The 23,457-nt window shown below is 45.0% G+C and overlaps 1 protein-coding gene and 1 long non-coding RNA gene across 3 annotated transcripts in view; one reads left to right on the forward strand and one right to left on the reverse strand.

The window, feature by feature from the left end:
* Nucleotides 1-5,827: 5,827 nt before the first annotated feature.
* LOC132004889 (uncharacterized) lies at nucleotides 5,828-16,403 on the reverse strand. The gene is made up of 3 exons (XR_009400671.1): nucleotides 15,993-16,403; nucleotides 10,799-10,864; nucleotides 5,828-6,102 (listed from the first exon to the last, which is right to left on the reverse strand). It is a non-coding gene; the product is annotated as an uncharacterized LOC132004889 (long non-coding RNA).
* A 1,520-nt stretch (nucleotides 16,404-17,923) lies between these two features.
* Nucleotides 17,924-23,457, forward strand: part of IRX5 (iroquois homeobox 5) — a 22,362-nt gene continuing 16,828 nt past the window's right edge. Inside the window, exons 1-3 of one of the 2 annotated variants that reach the window (XM_059382462.1) lie at nucleotides 17,924-18,658; nucleotides 19,754-20,159; nucleotides 20,314-21,093. In XM_059382462.1, coding sequence (XP_059238445.1) covers nucleotides 18,410-18,658; nucleotides 19,754-20,159; nucleotides 20,314-21,093 — 1,435 coding nt within the window. In that variant the 5' untranslated portion in view covers nucleotides 17,924-18,409. Of the gene's footprint in view, nucleotides 18,659-19,753; nucleotides 20,160-20,313; nucleotides 21,656-23,457 lie in introns of those variants that run through there. The other variant, XM_059382463.1, reaches the window with a different exon arrangement.

Below are 23,457 nucleotides of genomic sequence, written 5' to 3' on the forward strand. Positions count from 1 at the left end.
TATGCATGGGATGTCTGTGGGGCTCAGGGTGTTAAGTGTCTGCCTTCAGCTCAAGTTGTGATCCCAGGGTCCTGGGATTGAGTCCCAAATCAGGCTACTTGCTCAGCAGGGAGCCTGCTTCTCCCTCTGTCTGCCTCTGACTCTCTTTCCCTCTGACAAATAAATAAATAAAATCATAAAAAAAATTTTTTATGCACAATTGAAACTTAGTACACTTCATGTTTGGGGGACAGCTGTGGCTGGGAACACTCACTTTACTCTCTTTACATACTTTTGAACCCCATCTTTTTCAAAACAAACATTGCCTAGTAATATTGAACCGTTCCATCTCAGATTTGCTTTTCACAGCTGTATCACATGATAAAGAACACTTAATAAGGAGAGAAAACACATTTTTGGAGAAATTTTCCCATTAAGAGAAGAAACAAATTGCATCACTGTGGAAGATGAGATTTGGTCCCTGCCTGCTTACTAGATGGTGAGTTCCAAACTCCTTGGCTATTCTACTACCATGTCAAACCCAACTCTTTGGCCCACACGGTGTCTTTTCTTCCCATCAGATCTTCTCACCTTGGTCCCAGAACACTGACACCACGACCTGATTGCTTAAGTCCTGTGGACACCCTTGTGGTCTTATTTTTTCCTTTACCTTCATGTGAAACCGGTCACCAAGCCCTTTTATTTCTAGCATCTTGGTGTTTCCCATCAATCCTTCAACACCTCTCCTCCCTGGCCTCTCCCCTACTCAGACAACTATTCCCTCCCTCTTGAACACTTACCAGCAACCATCAGCCAACTGGTCTCTCTCTACCTGATCTTGCTGGTCTCCAGTGTTTTCCCACCCCGCCACCACCAAAGAGTTATCTGTAAAATGCACACCTGATCAGGCGGACCTAAGATGAAGTCCAAGCTCCTGGCCAGGCAGATGAAAGCCCTCTGCAGCCTGGCCCTGCTGCCTCTCCTCAAACTTCCCCATCTCTGCCCACACCCCTCCTGCTCTGCTCAAACTTCTCAGACTCCCAAATGCATCAGGCTCTCCCGCTCTTTGGTCTTTCCTTCTCCCTGCCTGGAGCCCTCTTCCTTCAGGGCTCAATCCTAATGCCTCTCTCCTCTGGGAAGCCTTCCTTGACATTGTCTGCCATCTGTAAGGCTTGGTTTTAGGAGTTGTGACCCTGTGGTCCCACAGCATCTGGCTCTCCCTCTTACTGTGCTGGGTTGAAAGGGTGAAATGGTCTGTTGACGCCCATCTCATCAGTAGAGGTTCAGCCCTACACTCCACAAGCAAGCACTGTGTGCTGTTCACCATTTCTCCTCCAGGCCGAGCTCTATTCTCACTTTACTGAACTCAGGGAACATATCGGATTCATATTTGGTTTCCGGATTTATCATAGTGCTTGGGTACAGCAAGGAGGCGTAAAAAGTAGTGAATGAATGCAATATTCTCTTGGCTGAAATGCAGTTCTGAGATTAACACCTTTGAACTTGGTACTTAGACCCCTATTTGGTGCCCAAATGTCAGTATGACATGTACAGATGGCAAGCAGACATTTGTTTCTGACATACATAGGATAAGATACACCAAGGATAGGGATGTGATACAAGCAACCCTAAAGCGAATTCCCAGAACTGGGGACAGGCCATCTCCATGCATTTGCTTTTTGCTTTTGATTCTAATGATCCTCGTTATTACTTAGTACCTAGTCATTTCATCTTGCTGGGACTCAGTTTCTTCATATATCGAATGAATCTTTTCCAGCTTCAAAGGCCTGCAGGAGGAAGTGGCTGCTATTTTTACACACTGAGTTTGAAAGTTATTTTAATAAGAAGGCTCCTGGAAAAACTAAAATACTCTACCAGTGTATCTTGCAACTCACACTTCAGTGTTCATACAGAAAAGTTTAAAGATGGCAAGTGGGTTAAGGTAATTTAGCAATAAGTTGTTCTAAAAACAATTTGTGGAGAATATATATATAAACAATTATAGACAAAATTATAAAGTGTCTGGTATTTTAAAAGAATATACAGAGAATACAGCAATCATGGCAGAGTCAGGAAGTCTAGTGGTAACCAACCTATGATTTGCAGTATTTGTAAAAAAAAATTTAAAAAACTAAAACTGCAATGTTTTATTTTTTAAACTGCTGAACAATATTACAAGATGATTCTGCAATGCTTCCTCTTCATATATACTCAAAACTTTTAGGTCACCGACCTAGTGTAGCCCTTCCACAAAACATGATTTGTGTTGGCAATGCCATAAAGTCAGGTATATTGGCATCAATATTACAACATATAAAACCCTGAGTACTGTAATTTTGGTGATTGATTTTAAAATTGGTTTGATCAAATCTATGATTTTTACAAATGTAAAGAAACTCTAATAGACCCTTAGGTCTTTTCCAAGTTCTCAAATTCAAGGGGCCTTGGTGATATTAACTTCCTAGTTTATTAACTTTCTTTACTTTCCTAAAATAAGGCACATATTTAGAAATGGCCCTTAACAGTCTTACCACTTCGTGCACTTAAAAAAAAATGAGCAGCAATGCTTGTGTTTTCTTAGCTTACTCAAAATAGTTCCTTAGTAAAGCCATCAGCTCTCTCTATGGGTTACAAATCTCTTGATATAAACTTTTATCTATATGTGATCTTGCACTTTTCATTTTGGAGCTTTAAGAACTTTAAGTTCTTTTGCTATTTAACGCCCAAAATAAAAATCTTAATTAGTATGATAGTCTTAATAGATTACGCATTTAAGACACCAGAATAGTATAAAACCTCTTATTCCCTATCAAACATAAAAGGAGGGAAATAAAATATTTTGTTTTACACACACACACACACACACACACACACACACACACACACACAGATGGAGGCTTAAAAGCTGAAACATACTTCCAAGCCCTAGTTTTAGGAGGAAGAGTATCCATTTGTTTTTTCACTCAAACCCATGTATTTAAAATCAAGTATTACTCTTTTAAACAGCATGCCTCATTTGTGGTGAGCTCCCAAAACAGGAAGATTTTTGGGCAAGTGTCGTACCCCTTCAAATGCCCCAGGACATTCTAGCCAGACCAGATTCCACTCCACTTTTAACAAACCACACACGAGCTCATTTCCGTCTCTTTGCTGATATCCTCCATATTATGTATGTTCTCCTTCAAATTCCACTCTGCCATCTTCCGTGAGGCCTGCTCTGCCAGTTCCATCTGGCCTGGGCTTTCTCCTGAGTTCTGAAGGTTCTGGATTTCTAGTCATGAGCAGTCATGTTGGTCTCTCAGTTTCTTTTTCTTCCCTGTCCTCACTCCCTAATCTATGCCCTATGAAGACCAGGCTAAGAGAAGGTTGGGGGTGGGGGGGCTGTATTATTGCCTTCTTTCCTGTTCGGTTCCGGGCACCTAAAAGTGCCTGGAACGTGGGGTGCTTCAGTAGCTGCTTAATGATGAGTGACCTAGTGGTATTAAAAGATACCATGTGCATACATAACATGCTATCTTTAATCCAGGTCCTTTTTAAGGGCAAGGACCATTTTACTGTCTTAGGTCATTTCTATCACTGTGCTCATAAACATAACAGGCTAGAGATAGAAACTATATTTAGAAGCACTGAAAGATTGGGGTCCCCTGAGCCTAGTGCCTCACTTGAAAAAGTTAAAGATTTATAATATTGACTTTTGTTAGCAGGACCATTTTAACCAGTAAATGACATCGATGCTTCTAAAAACAAATGGAGTTCAGTCTTTGGTAAGAGTTCTAAAGTCAAAATATGTAATGGTGAAAATCAGAGTAAAAATGGTCCTTGAAAAATCTTTCCACTGGGTCTCCCCCCAAATATAGCATACATGGTTTTGTACATGTCTCATTGTGCTGAGGTAAATACAATAAAACAGTATGATTTCCACTAGGGCTGGGAACAGAGCGGTTTCTTCTGGTAAGCATCATTGCATTTTTAAGGCTCGTGTACTAGGAAAAGACGCTTTTTGGTTTTTATTTCCTTCTTTTTCTTACAAACACAAGTCTTGTGGTCGAATCAAACGAGCATGAAATGCAACACTACTGAAAAACAACTGTTAAGATAATGAATTAATTCTACAAATAAAAACTGCCAGCAAGAGGTTAGTGACTAAAGGACGAGTCTATCCATTCAGAAGCTACTACAATATATCCTCGAATACCAAGTCTCAACTAACACTTAGAAAATTCCCCCTATATTTATCCAAGTAACCCATCAGCTCTGCACCATCCTCCCTACCGTATATGTCTACCTTTACAAACAAATTATTTATCAAAAAAAAGGAAAAAAAAATCAATTTTTTTCAAAAGTATTTCTCTAAAAATAAGAACAAAACCTAGATTGTGGAGAACTGTTTTTGATAGCTGGCTACAAGTTATTCGAGAGAGTTTGCATATTTTAAAATCAGAAACAAATCCAGTTAAAGCAAAGACACCGCAAAAATGTCTATGTCCGCCTTGTCTCCCCTTCCACACACACAAAATCAAGTCTAGTCATAAAAAGAAAGACTCCGTGTAATTATCATATGACCCACAATTGCACTCCTGGGCATTTTTCCCAGGAAAAATGAAAACTTATGTTCACACAAAAACCTGTACACAAATGTTTATAGCAGTTTTGTTCATAACAGTCAGGAACCGGAAATAAGCCTTTAGTCCCAACCGGTGATGGTTAGACAATCTGCAGACCTTCATACCCTGGACTACTACCCAATGATAAAAAGAATAAATTCCTGAGAAGGGCAAGTCAAATCTCCGGAAAAAATATGCTGAGTGAGAAAGGCCAATCCCCCCACGGTAACACACAATAGAATCCCACTTATAGAACACTCTGGCAAAGACCGAATGATAGAGATGGAGAACAGGCAAGTGGCTGCTGGGATTAAGGAGAAGAGCAGGGGAGAAGCAAGTATGGATATGAAAGGGTAGAGGAAGAATCCCTGTGGTGAAGGGAATGTTCTGAATCTCCAGCGGATCAGTGTTACCGCCCAGGCTGTGATACTATGACACTACATATTACAAGTGTCACGATTAGGCAAAACTGGGTAAAAAGTACAAGGGATCCCTCCATTAGTTAGTACAACTGCATGTGAAACCTTTACTTATCTCGAAATACAAAGTTTAGTTAAAAATTTCAGAAGAAGCAATATTCTAGTCTAATAAATTTACTTGGCCATATTGAGATACGAGCTTGAGAATACATCACAGCCCCTTTGATGCTTTGTAGAAACTACAGAAGTGGCTAGAGTACAAACTGGGTCAAGAACAAAATAGGGACCCACAGCCGTTTCTACAGGTGTCACCAGCATCTGTGAATCTCCCCAGTTCCCTCACAGAGGACTGTCTCTGATCAGATAGGCCCCCTCGCAGTGTTCACACTGCACAGGCCAGAGGCATCCTTCTGTTTTCCTACAGCTGCCACAGGCCACAACAAGGCATTTCCCAATGGCAAGGCAACCCATTATTAGTTGGTCTACACAAATAAAAGAACTCTGTGAGAGTCACCTCCTTTACATAAGTCAAATATTCAAACACATAACAAATGATCTGCCCGTTAAGGCAACATTTTCTGGTAACTGAGTTGAGCAAACAGATTTTGTGAGCAGAAATGTTCTATTCCAGGGGGACTAATATAGAGAAGTAAAATATATGTCTGGATTCCTTTCAAGTCTTTCTTCTCCCATAAACGTAATAGTTGTATCAGTGACGCTGGATTGCTAGAAGAATCACTATGACAGAGGGATGGATTTTTTGGGACTCCTCTTTTTCAAGTATAAACATTCATTTGATCCAATAAAGACATTTTAGAAAAAAAGTCAACATATAGAAACAATTTTATTTTTTCTATACTTAGATTCAAACAGAAAGTGTTTGGTAATACTCTACAATACTAATCATTTCAAATAAAATGGATGATCAAGAAGAGTATGACCTTCTTCTGCAAAACAACTGAGGATCTGAATTGGAAAAATATTTGTCTATAAATAGGAATATCCAAAACAATTTAAACCTCTTGAGCACTTGACTGTTTCAGGTCCTTTGCGTCTAGATTGAACAGACCACAGGAAGTTTCAAACCCCAACAGCTGAATCTAAAAGGAAAAAAAAAAAAAAGATCCATTTAGCTGTCATGATCATTGTCACCGTCAATCCCTAATATCTCAGACTTCCCTGACCACACTCAACTTCCCCATGCTGCTTTCAGCTTGGGGGAAGACAAATCACTAACTAATCAATTATGTACACTAATTAAAAATGCTACCTTTAGGAGGTGTTTTCATACCTTAGTAATGGGGTGAGTATTTCCTCTTGCCGCTGACTTTGAAACCTTTTCGATGTCACGTTAGCCAGGATGCACTGAACATTTGCAAACACTTAATGCTACAGTCTACGTACACTATCGAATTGCCCTCCGAAAGTAGTGGTACGATTCTGCAACTGGTTGAGGTCACATGGAAAATAGAATTATATGCTAATTTGTTCCTATATTAAGTTATCATAGAAGGTCAGACCAAACACAGCAAAATGAATTCTGGAAAAAAAATTAACTAAGTAGATTGGTATGTACCGTATCAAAGTAAACTGTTTATCTTAATAGATACAAATACAAGAAAGATTTTTTTTAAATACAGGCATTTTCTCCTTTTCAAAAAATAAATGTTTTAACTAACCCCAGGCAATGACTTGCATGATCTGAAAACACTCTATATAAATAATTTTTCCCTAAAGAAGAACAGGGGCAGAGCATTTTTCCCCCCTAAGGGGTGAGAAAATGGAGAAGGGCATCGTATCCAAAAGAGAATAATTTCCCCCCAAAAAACTTGCCTTTAAATACATATTTATTAAAACTTGCTTTACCTAAGTAGTTGTACCCATGCACTGTAAAAAAAATGAACACACAGGTTTTAACTCTATGATGGGGTCAAGAGATGCTGAGTATAATACATGTATTATTTAACTCCAAAATAAACTAAACAACAATATAAATTTTTCATTAGCCCAGATTTGTCTGAAAAAAAAAAAAAGTTTTATTTAAAAAACTATTGAGGAAGAAAAACCTATATTATTTCTTTTTCTGAAAAGCATATCTCCAGATATCACCTTATCCATGGATGAGTTGTACAGATACTACATCAACTTAACAACAACAAAAAAACTATATATAAAGCAAATCAATGATCGAAGAATTTGTGGGCTACCAGTTTTATATATGATGATGGTGTATTCGTCACAGTTCTTTTTTCAAAGATCCATTAATAGAGAAAGGGAAAGAATCTGGGGAGGGGGTGACGGAGAAATGAAACCTTACAGCATTTGAAACCATGGGACCAATATTTTATAAAGCATCCAATCTACTGCAGAACACAACTAAGACGAGTGACAGAGATCATCTGTGTCACACCCTTAGGCAAAATCCTGAGGAAGAAAAAAATGGTAATATTTTGTTCTAGAGTCTATCCTTTTTTCCATTAAAAGACAGGTTTATATTTTTCATTTTATTGCAACATTTCCAATGCCATCCTACAAGAGAACTATCACTCACAAAAAGCCATCTGAATTTCTTTCAATCGGAACTCACTGTGAATTTTTAAAGGAACTTCACCTACAACTTCTTTAATTAGATGCCATTACTGTTAGTTATCATAAAATACGCTGGATTCCCATGAAGTATCAGTTTGACGTCTTGTTTAAATACTTACTTTTCTTCTATCTACTACCAGCCATGTTTACCCTGCTTTCTCCTAACCAAGTTAGATATGAAGATACATATTCAGGCACAAAGTCTTCAGGCTCCTTGATGGATTGTAAAATACAGCTATATACTTCTCTACTATTATTCTTATTTGAAGGCCCTTATGTATTGGGATCTTAATCCATCAGAAGTTGAGAATTACATTCAAAAAAGGGAAGGGAAGTCAGACAAAAATGAAAACATGCACTGATGCCTAAGTAAATTAATCTTCATTCCCACTGAAAGTAATCTGATGTCCAGGGACTGGGAATTATTCTACCATAAAATACAGCACATTAAATACTACAATAGCCCATTTGAAATGTCCTAAGATAATGATTATGTCATCTACAAATGATCGTACATATAGTTATATTTTAATATTCATTACTGGAGGTTCTAATGCAAAATATGTTGAAATTGTGAAAATCCTCAATCTGTTAAAGATAAGATCAAGCAAATCAAATTCTGTAACTGAAAGTAAGACTCAAAATAAGATCTGGAAAAAGAATCGACAAAAGTAAAGGCAAAATATTTGGACCCTGGTTGTTATCACAAACAACACTATCACTCCTGATGGTTTGCATATAAAACTCCTTATCTCCACTAGCTAGTTGAAAAGAATGAAAAGCTTCTCACAACCAGCTAAAAAGAAAGTCTTTACCAGGCTCCTTGAAAAAGCTCATTTTCACATTACTCAGGCTTCATTATGCTAAATCAATATTCGTTTAGTCACTGGGGTTATTGACATATTTTAAAATAAAAGTATACCCTTCAGCTACTGCACTCATTACAGGTAATTTGTCTTGTCAGAGAGCAGGGAATATTATCCTAGTCTTTCAGGGGCTGACAGCCCATGGAAATACCTCCCCATGGTTACAACTGTAAATAATTTTAAGGTAAAATATTGAAAAATCAATGACTGTTTCCTGCAATCTGTCACAAACAAATCAATCATAATCCGCACTGCCAGAGAGTATGATTTGAGGGAGATGGGAGCAGATGTAATTCTTGGCTGAAATCTCTCATTTCAAAATCACTTCACATAATGGTGTCATCATTTAAACACTCAACAGTCAGTGCAACTGCCACTGTAACATCTAGTTGGACAAAACCACAAGGAGGAGGAGGAGAAAACGCCATCGCTATTATGTTAACAAACATTTAATTTTAATGGCTGCTGCATTAGTAAATTTCAACTGAAAACTGTTTTACCTGTCCCCTTTCACAGTCCTACATTAATCAAGGCTGCTGGTCTACGTATGTGTACAAATGCTTAATAAATTAGCCTCTGACTCAAAACTTGACTCTCTTACATACATCTTTTATTTTCAATGTCCGTTATAGAGAATGAAATTTGGAATTAATAAATAAGACATCTGGATTGTAGAATACCCATAATTCTGCCCATACAACAAAGACAAAAAATAGTGTCGTAGATGTCACGATTATACTTTTAAAGTAGGTTTAAAGGTCTCAGTTGCCCGGATATTGGATTTTATATTTTCCTTCTATTAATACATATTACATTTCAACTTTGTAATATTGTAGCCTATTTTAAGATGACCAGCAAGACCCAGTCAATTCAAAAATACCCTTGCATTCTACACCCAAGCTACAGACTGATACTTTAAAAACTGAAGTAATAACCCAAGTATCTGAAGTGTTAAAGTTGGTCAAGGTCATAATATGGAATTGTTTTGTGAATGTAAACTGCTTTCTAAGTAATCGCCGATACCACCATTTTTTCCAGGCTACATTTACATTGCTCCCTCGGCTTACAGCCTCTGTCTCAGCATCAATACGAGAATCTGAGATCGGTATACTGCACCTTTTTGTTCTGTTCACCAAAAAAATCAGTTTATTTAAAGATCAAAGAGTCTTCTTTCTGCAGGTTTTTGTTTTTTAAATGTATATTAGTCCTTTTAATTGGAAGAACTTGCTTTTAGCTACCACCCTGCTTACTGATTTCTGAATTGTCATCACTGGACACCATGAAACCCTTTATTATCCTATTAAATATATATCACCATAAATATATAAATATACCCCTCCATAGGTATAGTTCAGGATGCAGATGTTTTGGGTGACTAGAAAAGTATATCATTTTTCTTAAAAAGGAAAAAAAATAGCTATAAATACCATTCCACTACTTAAGCCTATATACACATTCTCAGGCATTGGCCCTTCATAAAAGGGTTTTACTGTGTTTTTAATTTCACCTGCATATTCAATGTGGCAACACAGCATTGAGGAGACAGCAGCTTTTCGGACGGATACCAACTGGGCATGAATTCCGTCCTTCGAGACTCTCAGAGTCATTCTTTAACACTAACATTAGATTTTTGAAAATGCAAAAGCACCCGGGTAAATGATCAAAGACATCTTCCAGAGGAAAACAGAGTCCTCCATTCCATATGAATCCCTGCAACAGCTGCAGAGGCAGCAGCAAGCCAGCCGAGTGAGAGGAAAAGGAAAGCACTACCCCTGGCCCAGGAATGCCAGGAAAACGGCAAGGGAGCTCAAGGGGTGAACAAGGAAAAGGACCCCCATGTGTGGTAGGCCCTGCCGTCACAGCAGCCCCAGCTGGGCCCGGCTCACTCCCCGGCAGAGCTCTGGAGCCCCTTGTCAAGCACCGAGGCTCCCACCCCAGAGTCTGGCTGAGGCTGGCAGGAGATCGCCCCGCGCAGAGTCCGCTCCCAGAGAAGACAACAAAGACTGGGAGGTGAACGAGGACAGGCAAGCAACATGCTGAATGCATGCACAGGAGCCACCAACTAAAATGACGTCTACTAGGCCCGGGGAGGCCACTGTCACAGGTCTACTTCTCAGAAAGAAGCTATTTTAAGGGTGCTGAGTAGGCCTAGATGAGGTTTCTCCGCTCTCCCAGCACAGCCCACAGCCCTAGGAGAAGCAGCTCAAAACTCAGCACGGGAAAGTCAGATCATTTCATACCCCACAGTTAAAGAAATTGCTGGCTGGTAGATAAAGTTCTTATATGTAATAAAGGCTCAGGATTACAAAGGAAAGTATTCTTTTAAAAGAGATAGTATTACCTCCCTATCTTCTGAATCTCCTCCTTCCGATAGCCAGTACAGTAGCTCCATTATGAACTGTAGATTCTTAAAAAGAAAAACAGCAATAGTTAGCTTCATCTTCCCTTGCACTTCCTTCCTTCATGGAATTACAATTTAATTATCAATACTTCAATTGATCTTATTCCTGAATGACACATTTCTCAAAAAGCACACTCTAGTTACTTCCACTAGAGAACATTTAGTACAACCTTCTCAATTAATCAACCATAACCCATTACTGTTGAAAGGACATGTTTTCTTCATATTTTTTTTTAAATAGGGGACCCTCCCACCTATTTTATATAAAAGGAGCACTAGTTTTAATACATTTGAGTATCATTAATATACATGAATTATAAACCTTAATAATAAATTTTGGTTGACAACAGATATAAAACAAAACCAATTTGCACATAGTTTAGATTTTTCCTCTATTCTTCCTTGCTGGGGAGGCACCCAATCCTCTTTTAAATTCAACAACTTTACACGTGGTTAAAAACAACAACAACAACAACAACAAAGATGAAGCTTAAAGGCATACGGGGAGGAATCAGACTGCTCACTGCTTCACATTTTCCTTCAATTTCTGTCGTGTATTTTCTAACTAGCTGTAAGGCACCAGCTTCAAGTCACACAGGAAACCCTGTCTCCATAAGACCCAATCAGTGACAGGGAAACACAAGTGTGTTATTTAAAAACAATTATATATAATTTCATCTTTATGTTAAAAATCACTTTCAGCCCTTTGAAAGTTTACAGAGAAGCATTTCCTCTACCGCAGGCTGTACAAACTAGAGCTGCCTTCTGTTTCAGTTAGCCTTTTTTCTTCGGTCATATACAACCATCTTCTTTACCTCAAAATATTCTCTATCACTAAACCCAGTTCCTTGCTCTCCCCAATAGACAACATGAATACTCCACAAAATAATTTTTTCTCCTCTGCTTATATTCAGCAGTTCCTATTCTGATGAGAAATGACAAGCTTTACACACACCTGTATACCCTTTGTCATTAAAAGAGTTTGGTACCCCTGCCTGGAACTGATCCTCCAATTAAATTAATTTTTGAAAGAACTGGGTAATGAAAAATAATCAAAATAATCAATAATCATTACTGGGTAATGATTTGGCATAAACAGCTTATTTCCTTTAAGTAGTAACTCCATTTCTATAAAATATAACCTCAGTCTTGACTTTTATGGAAAGCACTGAGTTTACAAATTTCACCATCCAAAGATATCATTAAAAATTGTTACGTAAATTTCCATGAATCAGAATTTTTTCTATTCACTGAACTTTTGTTTAATGCATTTAGTAAAATTTTAATAATCAAAGGCCTCAAGTGACATTCTTTACATTCTGTACTTAGTTCCTATTACTAATATAAATACTTTGGTAAAACCAACACTGACGCTATTTGGGGTTTACTCCACACACAAACACACTGTGTTGCAGACACTCACTTGCAGATGAGCTTAGGGATATACAAGGACAAATTTCAGGCAACATTTGGAGAAACTCCATAGTTCAGAAGTGAACTTAGCTGAAAACATCCAAATGTATTATGGAAGCATCGTACTTACAACCTGCACACACACACACACACACAAAAAAAAAAAAAAAAAAAAGAAAAGAAAAAAGAAAGAAAGAAAGAAAAGAAAATGATTCTGTTTAAAGAAACACAGAAGACTAGTTAAATACTTTTGGGATATTAGATGTGAATATCTAATCTAATTTCCTCCAAGGTATCACTCCATATTACGCCAAATAAACAAATAAAGGCTGTATCGAGATGTGGAATAGCATTAGCCGGAGAAAAGGCTAGAAAAATGAATTACATAAATGACAACTGCCAGAGAATATTATATTTCCTTCTCCTGAACAAATGTTAAGTGCATCCTTACTAATAAAGATTTAAACTTGAACTACATTAGAATATACTGGTTTTCAATTTTGAAGCATCTAAGTTAATTTGCCAAGCTAACTTGGTGCTTAAGTATACTCTAGCTATAAAAATACCGCAAATGTATGCAAAAATAAGTTATAAGTATCACACTTCACAGTGGTGCTGTGAGAGCAAAGCCCAGTCATTACTGCACAAGAAAAAAACAATTCCAGGATTTTACATCTTCTTAGAGTTGCATCAGTTGCATCTTTTAAGAACAATTATTCTCTATAAAACAGCTAACAATATACCAAAAAGATGTTAAAATTAAAGGAGCTGATAAAATGTAGAAATTGAAGGGAAAAACACACAGATATTGAGCTATTACCACACAAAAAAGGCTGTGCTACCTCGGAGTTAAAACACGATTCCAAAATATGGCACTGTTTTCATATTCTAAAGAACATGTTTAATCTACTTTGGACTACATGATTTCACTTACTTGCACATTATCAACTGAAGAACATTTAAATTTTTCCTAAAATTTCTATATGTAAAAATATATTAACAATTATGTGGTGCTATTCATTAAGACACACAATAGATAATTAGTTCCCATTCTTATTTCTTTTTTTTTTTAACGCAGCATATAAAATTTGAAAATAACACATGGGTAACAGCAGAGGGATGCTGATCTTAGCTGCCAGAACAAAAATGTTGATGGTGGGGTGGGGGGAGCTTTGAGGGATAAGGAAAGCAATTATCTCAAAATTAATGCTCTTGTTTTAGTTTCACCAAACAAATCTAAATAAGTCTTTCTTTGATTTTAGTTTACCATGTAATTCTAGCCAGCTAATTATCCTTGGAGTCACGAATGAGCTGTGACTCTACACCTGGCTTCTCCGATCATATGCCTATGGCCTCCTCCACTTTCATTTCCTCTTTCTACAATGACTTATAATATTAAAGAAAAACACTCACACATCTTATATACACTACTGATGGACAGCCAGCTTCCAGGAAATCATGAGCTACAAAGAGAGGGGGGAAATCTTAATGCAATACTTATGTTAAAGGGTATTAGGTGCTGGGTGAGCCAAGGGTAATATAATCAGCAGCATCCCTCTTGCTATTGTTTTTGCATTCAGAAATTTGAAGTAAAGGACTATGATATTATTTTAGTGGTCGCCCAGGTTATGATTCAGATCCTTAAACTAATAAGAGGCTAAAGGCACTACCTTCACTTGCTTATAATTTGAATTTATAGACAATACTTTGGAAGAAATAAAACAGTTTTCTTCTATTTCTGGAAATAAAAACAAGGCATTCCATAAACAACTAAGCTAAATACTTGATGATGTGAATAGAGAAACTACTTTCAAGCATTAAAACATTCTAGGAGACTGTTTTCCAAAATATAAAGTGGCATGAATTTCTCATATGTTTACATTTTTATTATATTCCTGCTTCTGCACATTAAGCGAGACTTCCTCTACAGATTTATTCTCAACATTAATAAATGTTTGCTTAATAACAGACTGTCGCATTTATGCTTTTCTTTCTAAATTAGTAACCATGACTCCACAAAGAGCACAAAGAAAGCTGACAAAGGCATGGCCAAAAAGCCACAAGTAGTATTACTACATGCCAGAGCACTTAACATTAAACTACCATTTCTCTCTGAAACTTCTGTTGCCAGACTGCTCGCAAAAATCTGGAAGCTCAAAGACGGGTTTCAAGTGCAATTAAATTCTCCAAAAGCAAAACTGTACAAAAATATGCCGCCCTTCTTATGTCACCATTTTATAGACAACATTTTCTCAGGATCTTAATTAAGATAACGATGCACACCTGTGTCAACATTCTCTGGCAAGACAGCCTTATCAATCATAATCCTTTAAGTACACTCCAAAACAGCAAAGCGATATGACAGAAGCAATCTGTTGCCTTTCCTAGCGCCGGTGTTGTGTCTCACCCACAAGAATGATGAGATCTTTAAAATACAGCAGACCTACTTTTATGAGTCTTTAAAGTTTTAACTGTAAACAGTTATTACACTAAATAAACAGGAATAACCTCTTTTGCACTTGATTTACACAATGACAACTGTAGGGCCAAAACTCGAACAGCAAGCTTTGCAGCCATGTCGTGGCAATGCAATTGTGGATCTTATTTTAAAGCTTGAAATTTTAAGAGTTATGCATAACTGGATCCGTGCAGACATGACAAACCAATAAACCTTTAGGAACTCTTAAAATTACAATTTTCTAAAAGTCCTACATTAAAAGCAATCAGGGCATGGGCTATCCCCAGTGTTAGTTAAAATGTTCAGAAGGATATAAATGCAAGAGTCCCTACCCCCCCAAAAAGGAGTCATCTTGGTAATGTGGAAGGAAAGGGAGAGAGTTCCCACCTCTGCGAGGGTGGGGGGGGGGAGCTTCAGTGACCAGAGACCAGTGAAACTACAGCTTAACAAGTAAGCAGGTTCCCAAACGGGAAAGCTGATGAATAAAGGAGAAGGCAGGGGAGAGGGAACCTTAACCTTAAGTAGCCACTACCAAGATCAAAAGGTAAAAACCTCGTGTTTACCAGCAAAAACGTAAAAACTTTCACAGGAACACTGAGAAACCCCGCCAGATGCTATTTGAATCCCATCTGCCTGCTAATGATCAGTTCTTCCATTTCACATATTAACACACAAGTCTGAGACGCCAGGCGGCCGTGGCCAGCCGAGCAGCAGAGCCATCAATGTGCAAATAAAGCAGAAAATAGAGACATCCTTAAGAAATGAGTCTTAAATTTGACGTAGAGCGGAGGTGACAACCACGGCAACAGAACCATAAATTCGAAATGCTTCAATATCTTTCAGGATTCTCTCCAGACCTTGACACCAAAAAGAAGACGGTAAAAGGAAAGGGGAGGGTAAGGGGGGATAGCCTAGCGGCCCAGAGTGGCAGGATGATGTAATGAGGATGTCTGTGTGACAGACTCAGATTCTCGGTGGCACAAACCTCCAAGGCTCCATGTCAGAAAACAGCATCCTGGACGAGAGCCGAGAGGGTGCTGCGGCCGCGCGTGGATGGAGGGGACACGCCCACGCGCGCCCGCCGAGGCACCGTGACATCAGGAGAGGCCCGCCCAACACTCACGCGGCCCACGCCCACCCTGCGGCTTGCGGGGCACCGCCGCGGCCACCCGGTCCACGAAGGGACTCGGATGCGGCGCGAGGGGCAGTGAGCCCGGGCGCGACCGGGCGGGAACGCGGCGGGACGGGGTACCCGGGACTCACCTCTTCTCCGCCGCGCGGGCGCGCGGACCGCGGACGCTCCCTCGTGGCTGGCGCGAGCCCCCGGCGGGCGGCGCGCGCGGGCAGCTACCGACCGTTAGCGCGAGGGGCAGCCGCGGCGGCAGGGGCGGCGGCGGCGGCGGCGGCGGGCGGAGCCGGGGGCGGGCGCTGAGGAGCACAAGGGCCGCGAGAGGCGGGAGCGAAGGGAACGGGGAGGGGTAGCTCCCCGCGACCACTCGGTCTACACCGAGCTCCCCTTGGCCGCCCGAAAAGCCATCACCGGCCAGCTCGGCGCTCCCTCCCACTTCGGCCGTCCCGGGCGCCCGGCCTCGCCTCAGTCCCGGCCCGCCGGCAGCCACCTGGGCCGGGCTATGCCCGCCTCCGCGGCGGCAGGCTTCTCGTCTCCATGACAATAGGGAGCCGTTGCCCCGCCCGATCCCACCCCCTCGGTGCCGTGACTCGGAGGGAAGCGAGCGCACGTCGTCGAGGGGCGGGGCCAGTGGAGGCCAGCGCCCAATTAGAGATAGAGGCAAGGAGGGACAGGGCGGGGCTGACAGAGACATTGCCGAATGTCTGCTTGAGGGGCGGAGCGTGGGGGGGAGGCGGTGAAGCTGATGGTTGGGGAGGAATTAGCGCGCCTGCGTGAAGTCCTGCAGCGGAGCGCGTCGGAGTTTACTTCAGTGTGTCAGTGTGAGGGGCCTGGAGCTCCGTAAATAAAGTGCATCTTGCTTGTCAAAGTCCTTGCGGGGAACTATGTGGTTTTCTTTCGGCCTGCGTGTGCCCCAGTTTTATGTAAGGTCACCAAGTCCGTGATACACCGAGCTCCAGTGGAGTGCCCAACACTGTGCCAGCCCTGTTTTGGTTCACCAGCGCCCCTGTCTGTCCCAGAGTTCGAGTGCGTCTGGCTTGTGGCGGCGCGGGATGGAGAGACAGGCAGGGGGTCTGTTTTGTATTCTGTGTGGCCGTCGTGGGCAAGGGCTCTGCCTGTGACTCAGTTGTGTGTGTTTGCCTTGCCAGCGCCTCGCTGAACAAACAGTGGCTGGGTTGGGCAAAGCCGAGTGTTTGCAATGGAGCGTGGGCGGGTGCTAAAGTGCGCGCTAAGGGGAAGGGGACCCGCACCCTCCACCATCACCACCGGCCTGGCAGAGGGAGCTGTAGATGGAAAGCCCGAGGAAGAGGCGGCGAGGCATGGTGGGGGCCAGATGGGGTGTAGTGGGGTCCGTGGACCTACTCTGGTACAGCTGCTTCTTCATGTGGCAGCTCTTGCCCATTACCTCTCCTCTAGAGAAAGGCTCTCCCCCGTAATCCCGGCCCTCCCCCTTCCTTGCCGTTTGGCAGGGAGTTGGTGGAAGGAGGCCGGAGACGTACAGATGTCCAAGGCCTGTCTCTCGCCCACCTGCTGCTGCTGGCGGAGAGGGACAGTCATCTCGGCCTTCCCGCGCCCCGGACGAGGGCATCCCTCCATCTCTTCCAGGGACCTTCATTCCAGGTCTCCAACTCGCTCTCCGGCTCCCTGGCTTGGGGGAGAAGCCAGGGGCGGGTAGGTGACGGTCCGCTTGGGAGCCCAGCCTCTTGCGGAACAAGAAATCCGCTAACTCCGCGGTTTACTGTGGCAAACACAGAGCAGAGCGCTCGCCCGCGCCCAGCCCGCCGCCTCGCTGCCTTTGTGCTTCGGATCGACCGGACCCGCCACCAGGGCCTGCCTTATGTCGGAACCGCACTCTACCCCGACTTAGCAGGGAAGGAAAGTTGGAAGAGATCGGCGCGCCTGGGATGTGATTGTCATCCTGGGGCCGGCGCTCGAGAGTCTGAGAAAGAGAGAGAGGGAGAGAGACCCGGGAGAGAAGGGGGGGGGGGGGGAAAAGGGGGGGGGGGGGGGGGGGGGCGCGGGGGGGGGGGGGGCGCGAGGGAGGGGCGAGGGGAGCGCCAGCGAGCGGGAGAGGGAGCCGGGGAGGAAGAGGGAGAGGGCGAGGCGCGCCTGGCGGCCGGGTTGGCTGCGGCCGCCCAGAGGTTCCTGCCAGTCCTCCCACCGACTACACCCCGGGAAGGAGGAGCTTCAGGCGCGCACAAGGCGTCAGAATCCTCAATTTCCAACTTAGCATCTTGGCAGGACCTTTGCGAAGCCAAAAGCAGAGCCCCCCAGTGCAAAGAGCGAGGGGGAAAAAGAGAAAGCTGCAAGGGAGGGGGGAGAAACCCAGCCGGGGCGAGCGAGGCGCGCAGAGAAGAGGGCTCGGCAGTCGCAGCCGGAGGCGCGCGGGAAGCCAGCGAGGAGGCGCCGCGGGCCGGAGCCCGGGAGCCGGGGCCCGAGAAGCGGCAGCCGGGGGCAGCCGGAGGCCAGGTGCCCGCCCGCTCGCCCTCGCAGGGCGCCGCCCGGCTCGTTGGCGGCCGCGGCGCGGCGCGCCCCATGCCCGTGTGTGGCCATGTCCTACCCGCAGGGCTACTTGTACCAGCCGTCCGCCTCTCTGGCGCTCTACTCGTGCCCGGCATACAGCACCAGCGTCATCTCGGGGCCCCGCACGGATGAGCTCGGCCGCTCGTCGTCGGGCTCCGCATTCTCGCCCTACGCCGGCTCCACCGCCTTCACGGCGCCCTCGCCGGGCTACAACTCGCACCTCCAGTACGGTGCCGATCCCGCGGCTGCCGCCGCCGCCGCCTTCTCTTCGTACGTGGTGAGTGAGCGGGTGCCGCGGCGGGCAAGGGCAGCTGGGGCCGCACGGGGCGGAGGGGGCTGCGGAGGACACAGGCCCTGGCGCCACCGCGACCGCCCCCGCCAAGCTTCGCGGCTCCTGCAAACTTGGGCGACTGTTTCGCGCGGCTTCTCCCGGGCCTCCGGCTCAGGAGTTGCTCGGAGGGCAGAGCCGCGTCCTGCTTGGGTCGCTGAGCGGGCGGAGAGGGTTTTTTGGGGAGAGGTCGCTGCAATTAAAGAGCAGCGTCCGGTTCAAACATGAGCTCCAGGCCGCCCTGCAGGTTTTATTTTATTTTATCTTAATGGTTTTGCCATTTTGGAAAAGTAGTTCAAAAGAAACGGACCAGAAATCAGAGCAGAAGCGCGCTAAGTCAATGTAAATGTGTTTGGCCTCGCCTTTAATTAGTCCTCCAAAATGTTGCAAATCCGTAATCCTATCTTCGCAATCCGATTTGGAGGTATTAGATTTCTGAAAAGTCGGCCGAGCTGCGGTGCATCCGGGATTTTTCGGCCGGGTGCACTTTCTGGAAAAATGCCGTGGCTTCGGTTTGGGGTAACATTTTTGGGGGGGTGAGAGTGCCCGGGCAAGGCTTAGCTTTCCCTTTGCCTTCCTCTTTGGGGGGGAAAAATGCCTTGACTTCCCTTGCTCTGTCCCCTTGTGCCTAACGTGCAGCCATCAGGGCACTAAGTGCCGAGTCGCCGCTGCTGCCCAGGCCTCCATCTGGGTGGAGGGCCTGGCCAAGGTGGCCCGATCTGCGCATGGGGGGGGGGGCGGACTTGCCCCGGCAGACGCGGGCCTACTGGGTGCCGCTGAGGCCAGGACGGCTTCAAGCGTCCCCAAAGGATGGGAATCAGGAATTGGTGCCTACCCCCCCCCCCACCCACGGCTCCCTACGGAAGCAGAGGAGGAGGAAGAGTTGCCCCTGGGTCTGAGCCCGCCAGCCCTACCCCAGGGGAAGTCGGAGTTTGGGCCTCTCAGCTCACGGACCCCTGGGCGCAGGGAAAACGTGCTTCGGCCGTCTAGGTGGTCCTGGGGACTACGGCCCGCTCTCACCCTCTCTATGCCTGTTCCTTGCAGGGCTCTCCCTACGATCATACGCCGGGGATGGCAGGTTCCCTAGGGTACCACCCCTACGCGGCGCCCCTGGGCTCATACCCCTACGGGGACCCCGCGTACCGGAAGAACGCCACACGAGACGCCACCGCCACGCTCAAGGCCTGGCTCAACGAACACCGCAAGAACCCCTACCCCACCAAGGGCGAGAAGATCATGCTGGCCATCATCACCAAGATGACCCTCACCCAGGTGTCCACCTGGTTCGCCAACGCGCGCCGGCGCCTCAAGAAGGAGAACAAGATGACGTGGACGCCGCGGAACCGCAGCGAGGACGAGGAGGAGGAGGAGAACATTGATCTGGAGAAAAACGACGAGGATGAGCCCCAGAAGCCAGAGGACAAGGGCGACTCCGAGGGCCCTGAAGCAGGTTGGTGGACGCGGGAAAGGGTGTGTTGGAGAGGGAGTAAGAAGGAAAAGGGGGGCCTGGAGGTTGGGGGCTAGGGTCACTGCCTTTGCGGGCAGGGACCTGGGCCCCACCGCGCGGCCTCCGCGCCCCTGACGGCCTGGGGTTTCACCCGCAGGAGGAGCGGAGCAGAAGGCGGCTTCGGGCTGCGAACGGCTGCAGGGGCCGCCCAGCCCCGCCAGCAAGGAGACGGAGGGCAGCCTCAGCGACTCGGATTTTAAGGAGCCGCCATCCGAGGGCTGTCTGGACGCGCTGCCCGGGCCCCCCCGCGCCGGCGGGCCTTCTCCGGCTGGGCCAGCGGCAGCGCGGTTGGCCGAGGACCCGGCCCCTCACTACCCCTCCGGCGCGCCGGCTCCGGGCCCGCACCCAGCCGCGGGAGAGCTGCCCCCCGGTCCCGGCGGGCCCTCGGTCATACACTCTCCGCCACCACCGCCGCCACAGGCGGTGCTCGCCAAGCCCAAACTGTGGTCTCTGGCAGAGATCGCCACATCCTCGGACAAAGTCAAGGACGGGGGCAGCGGGAGCGAAGGCTCTCCCTGCCCGCCGTGTCCCGGGCCGGTAGCGGGGCAAGCCTTAGGAGGCAGCCGCGCATCGCCGGCCCCGGCGCCATCGCGCTCGCCCTCGGCGCAGTGCCCCTTTCCAGGAGGGACGGTGCTGTCCCGGCCTCTCTACTACACGGCGCCCTTCTATCCCGGCTACACGAACTATGGCTCCTTCGGACACCTTCACGGCCACCCAGGGCCAGGGCCAGGCCCCACAACCGGTCCGGGCTCGCATTTCAATGGATTAAACCAGACCGTGTTGAACCGAGCGGACGCTTTGGCTAAAGACCCGAAAATGTTGCGGAGCCAGTCTCAGCTAGACCTGTGCAAAGACTCTCCCTATGAATTGAAGAAAGGTATGTCCGACATTTAACGCGGGCTGCGTCGGTCCCGGACTTTCCTAATTTATTAAAAAAACATGGCCTTGGCAGTTATTTTTCCATCAACAAGAGAGAAAAACAAAACTACCCCTCCTATTAAAAAGTTTATAGTTCATGGAGATGGATGACATACCCATGTAAACATCTCCCCACACAAAAATGTCTTAACCAACGGAAAAGAAAAAAATTTAAAAAAGGATTTGTATTAAATCTTATTCTGTATATTTAATGTAGCATTTTTGTATTTAAATTGATAATTCAATATCTTTGAAGTAAATTATGAAATTAAGACACCTGTACAGGCATTTAATGTTTTTTTTGTAATATAAATATATACATTTGTGTTTCCCCCGAAACTGTTTCATAGTTTAAAATACAAGTTTAATTTAATTTTTTACACCTATTGATTTTTCTGGGTATGAGCTAAAGTATTATTACAGAAAGGAAACAGGTTATACTCTTAGATTTAAAAAGTAAAAGAAACTGCAGCCGCCTTTGTAAAATGCAAAATATTTAATTAAAAGAGATTTTAACATAATCAGAGCCACTCATTACTTTTTAGAAGCCTCTAAACTGTCCATCGCCTTGGACAAAAGGTGGAAACTGCAACTTTCTTTCTTTCTTTTTATTTTTTCTTTTCTTTTCTTTCTTTCTTTCTTTCTTTCTTTCTTTCTTTCTTTCTTTCTTTCTTTCTTTCTTTCTTTCTTTCTTTCTTCTTCTTCTTTTTTTCCCCCCCAAGTGAGGAATGAAAGGTTCCACAGAACCTGTGTGCCAGGGGGAAGCCATAATTAGGCGGCAGGCCCCGGGGACCCTGGCCCTGCTGGGAATGCAGATTTGGATCCCTGATGCAGGCTGCTTGGGGGAGATTGGATCCTGGAGGAAGGAGCAGAGAGACCCAAGTGTGTGCCCAGAAGGGAGAAGAGATGGTAAAGCCTGCTAGAGACACGCACCACCCGAGCACCATCGCTTAACCTAATTACTTCCAATCAGTGTCGTGTTTTATGCAAAGCAATCAGCTGGTGAACTTTGCTAATGAGTTCGATTTTATGCCGGATTTAGCCCTTATTACTATTTCAAAGGTGCTGTGGGCTAATGCGGGCGGGGAGCGTTAGGGGATGCCAAGGAGAAGGCTTTCCCAAGTCACTGTTTTCCCTACCCCTTTAAAATTGGGCATTGATCTCTTCGTTGGATTTGATTAAATTAGTAAATGTTCCAGCCGCGACAGTGCGGGTGGTAGGCAGCCCCGTAGATCCCCGCGCAGCCGCGAGACCGCGGCCGCGGGACTGGCTAGGGGACGGTTCCCCCCTTTCACAGGTAGGTGTCACACTTGTCCTGAAATACAAGCCTGCACTATGCAGAGTCGGACATTGGAGAGAGTGGGCGGAAGTGGGGGATGGAGAGCCACAGTCGCTTGGGGGCAGTGAGGGGAGCCCCGAACGAACTGGAGGGTGCCCCCAGCCCCTGCTCCTGCACGCACCCCTTTTTGGACAAGTGGCCTTCAAAAGTTCGAAGACATTTGCCTAGATAATGAGGCTGTTGAGGACTCGATCCGGCTTGTCGTCGCGTTAGCACTTTTCCTGTCTCTGATTCGAAAATCTAAGTAGTAACAAAAGTATTGGGGGGGGGGGGTTATTTTCTAGTTTTAAACCCGCATGTTTCATCTCAAAATGAAAAATCAGGATGAGTCTCAATCCCAAATGGGGAAAAGACACCGCCCTGTGCCCGAGGCCCGCCAACAGTGTCCCTGTTCGCGTCTCCATTTTGCGTCGGAGAGGTGGAACAGAGGACGTGTTTTACTTCGTGGGAAATTTTCGGTGGTCGGGAGGGGAGGGTTTACCGCAAAAACATGCTCTAGCCAGGGGAATGATTTGCTCTATTAAACCCAAGCTTGAGTGGAGAGTGAATGTGTTTGCACATAACACCGGTTTAATTAGCCTAAATCAGAATGCACATATTTGCATTTCTACTCAAGATTACTTTAACCCTACTTGTTTTTTAGACACACCCCAAACTTTCATCGAAGTTTTAACTTATGCTTTTTTTTTTTTTTAAACTTGCGACGGGACTCCATTCGCTTATTCGAATTTAAACAAGTTTGCAAACTGCATTGTCCAGATGTTTTTGCGAACAGCAGTCGATTTAAGAGTTTAAATTAGTGAGAAAATTCACGCAGGGAAAATGGTTTCAAAGCTGGAAGTGTGAGTGATTAAATATACATGAGATGATCGTATTTTATTTTGTCCCTTTAATTATAAATGATTTTTTAAAACAATTGCATTCCAGAGATGACTAGCCCTACCGCCAACCCCCACCCCGGAGCCCCGGCCCCCTCCACACCCC

This window comes from Mustela nigripes, chromosome 17 (genome assembly GCF_022355385.1).
Source record: "Mustela nigripes isolate SB6536 chromosome 17, MUSNIG.SB6536, whole genome shotgun sequence".
Classification (NCBI taxonomy): domain Eukaryota; kingdom Metazoa; phylum Chordata; class Mammalia; order Carnivora; family Mustelidae; genus Mustela; species Mustela nigripes.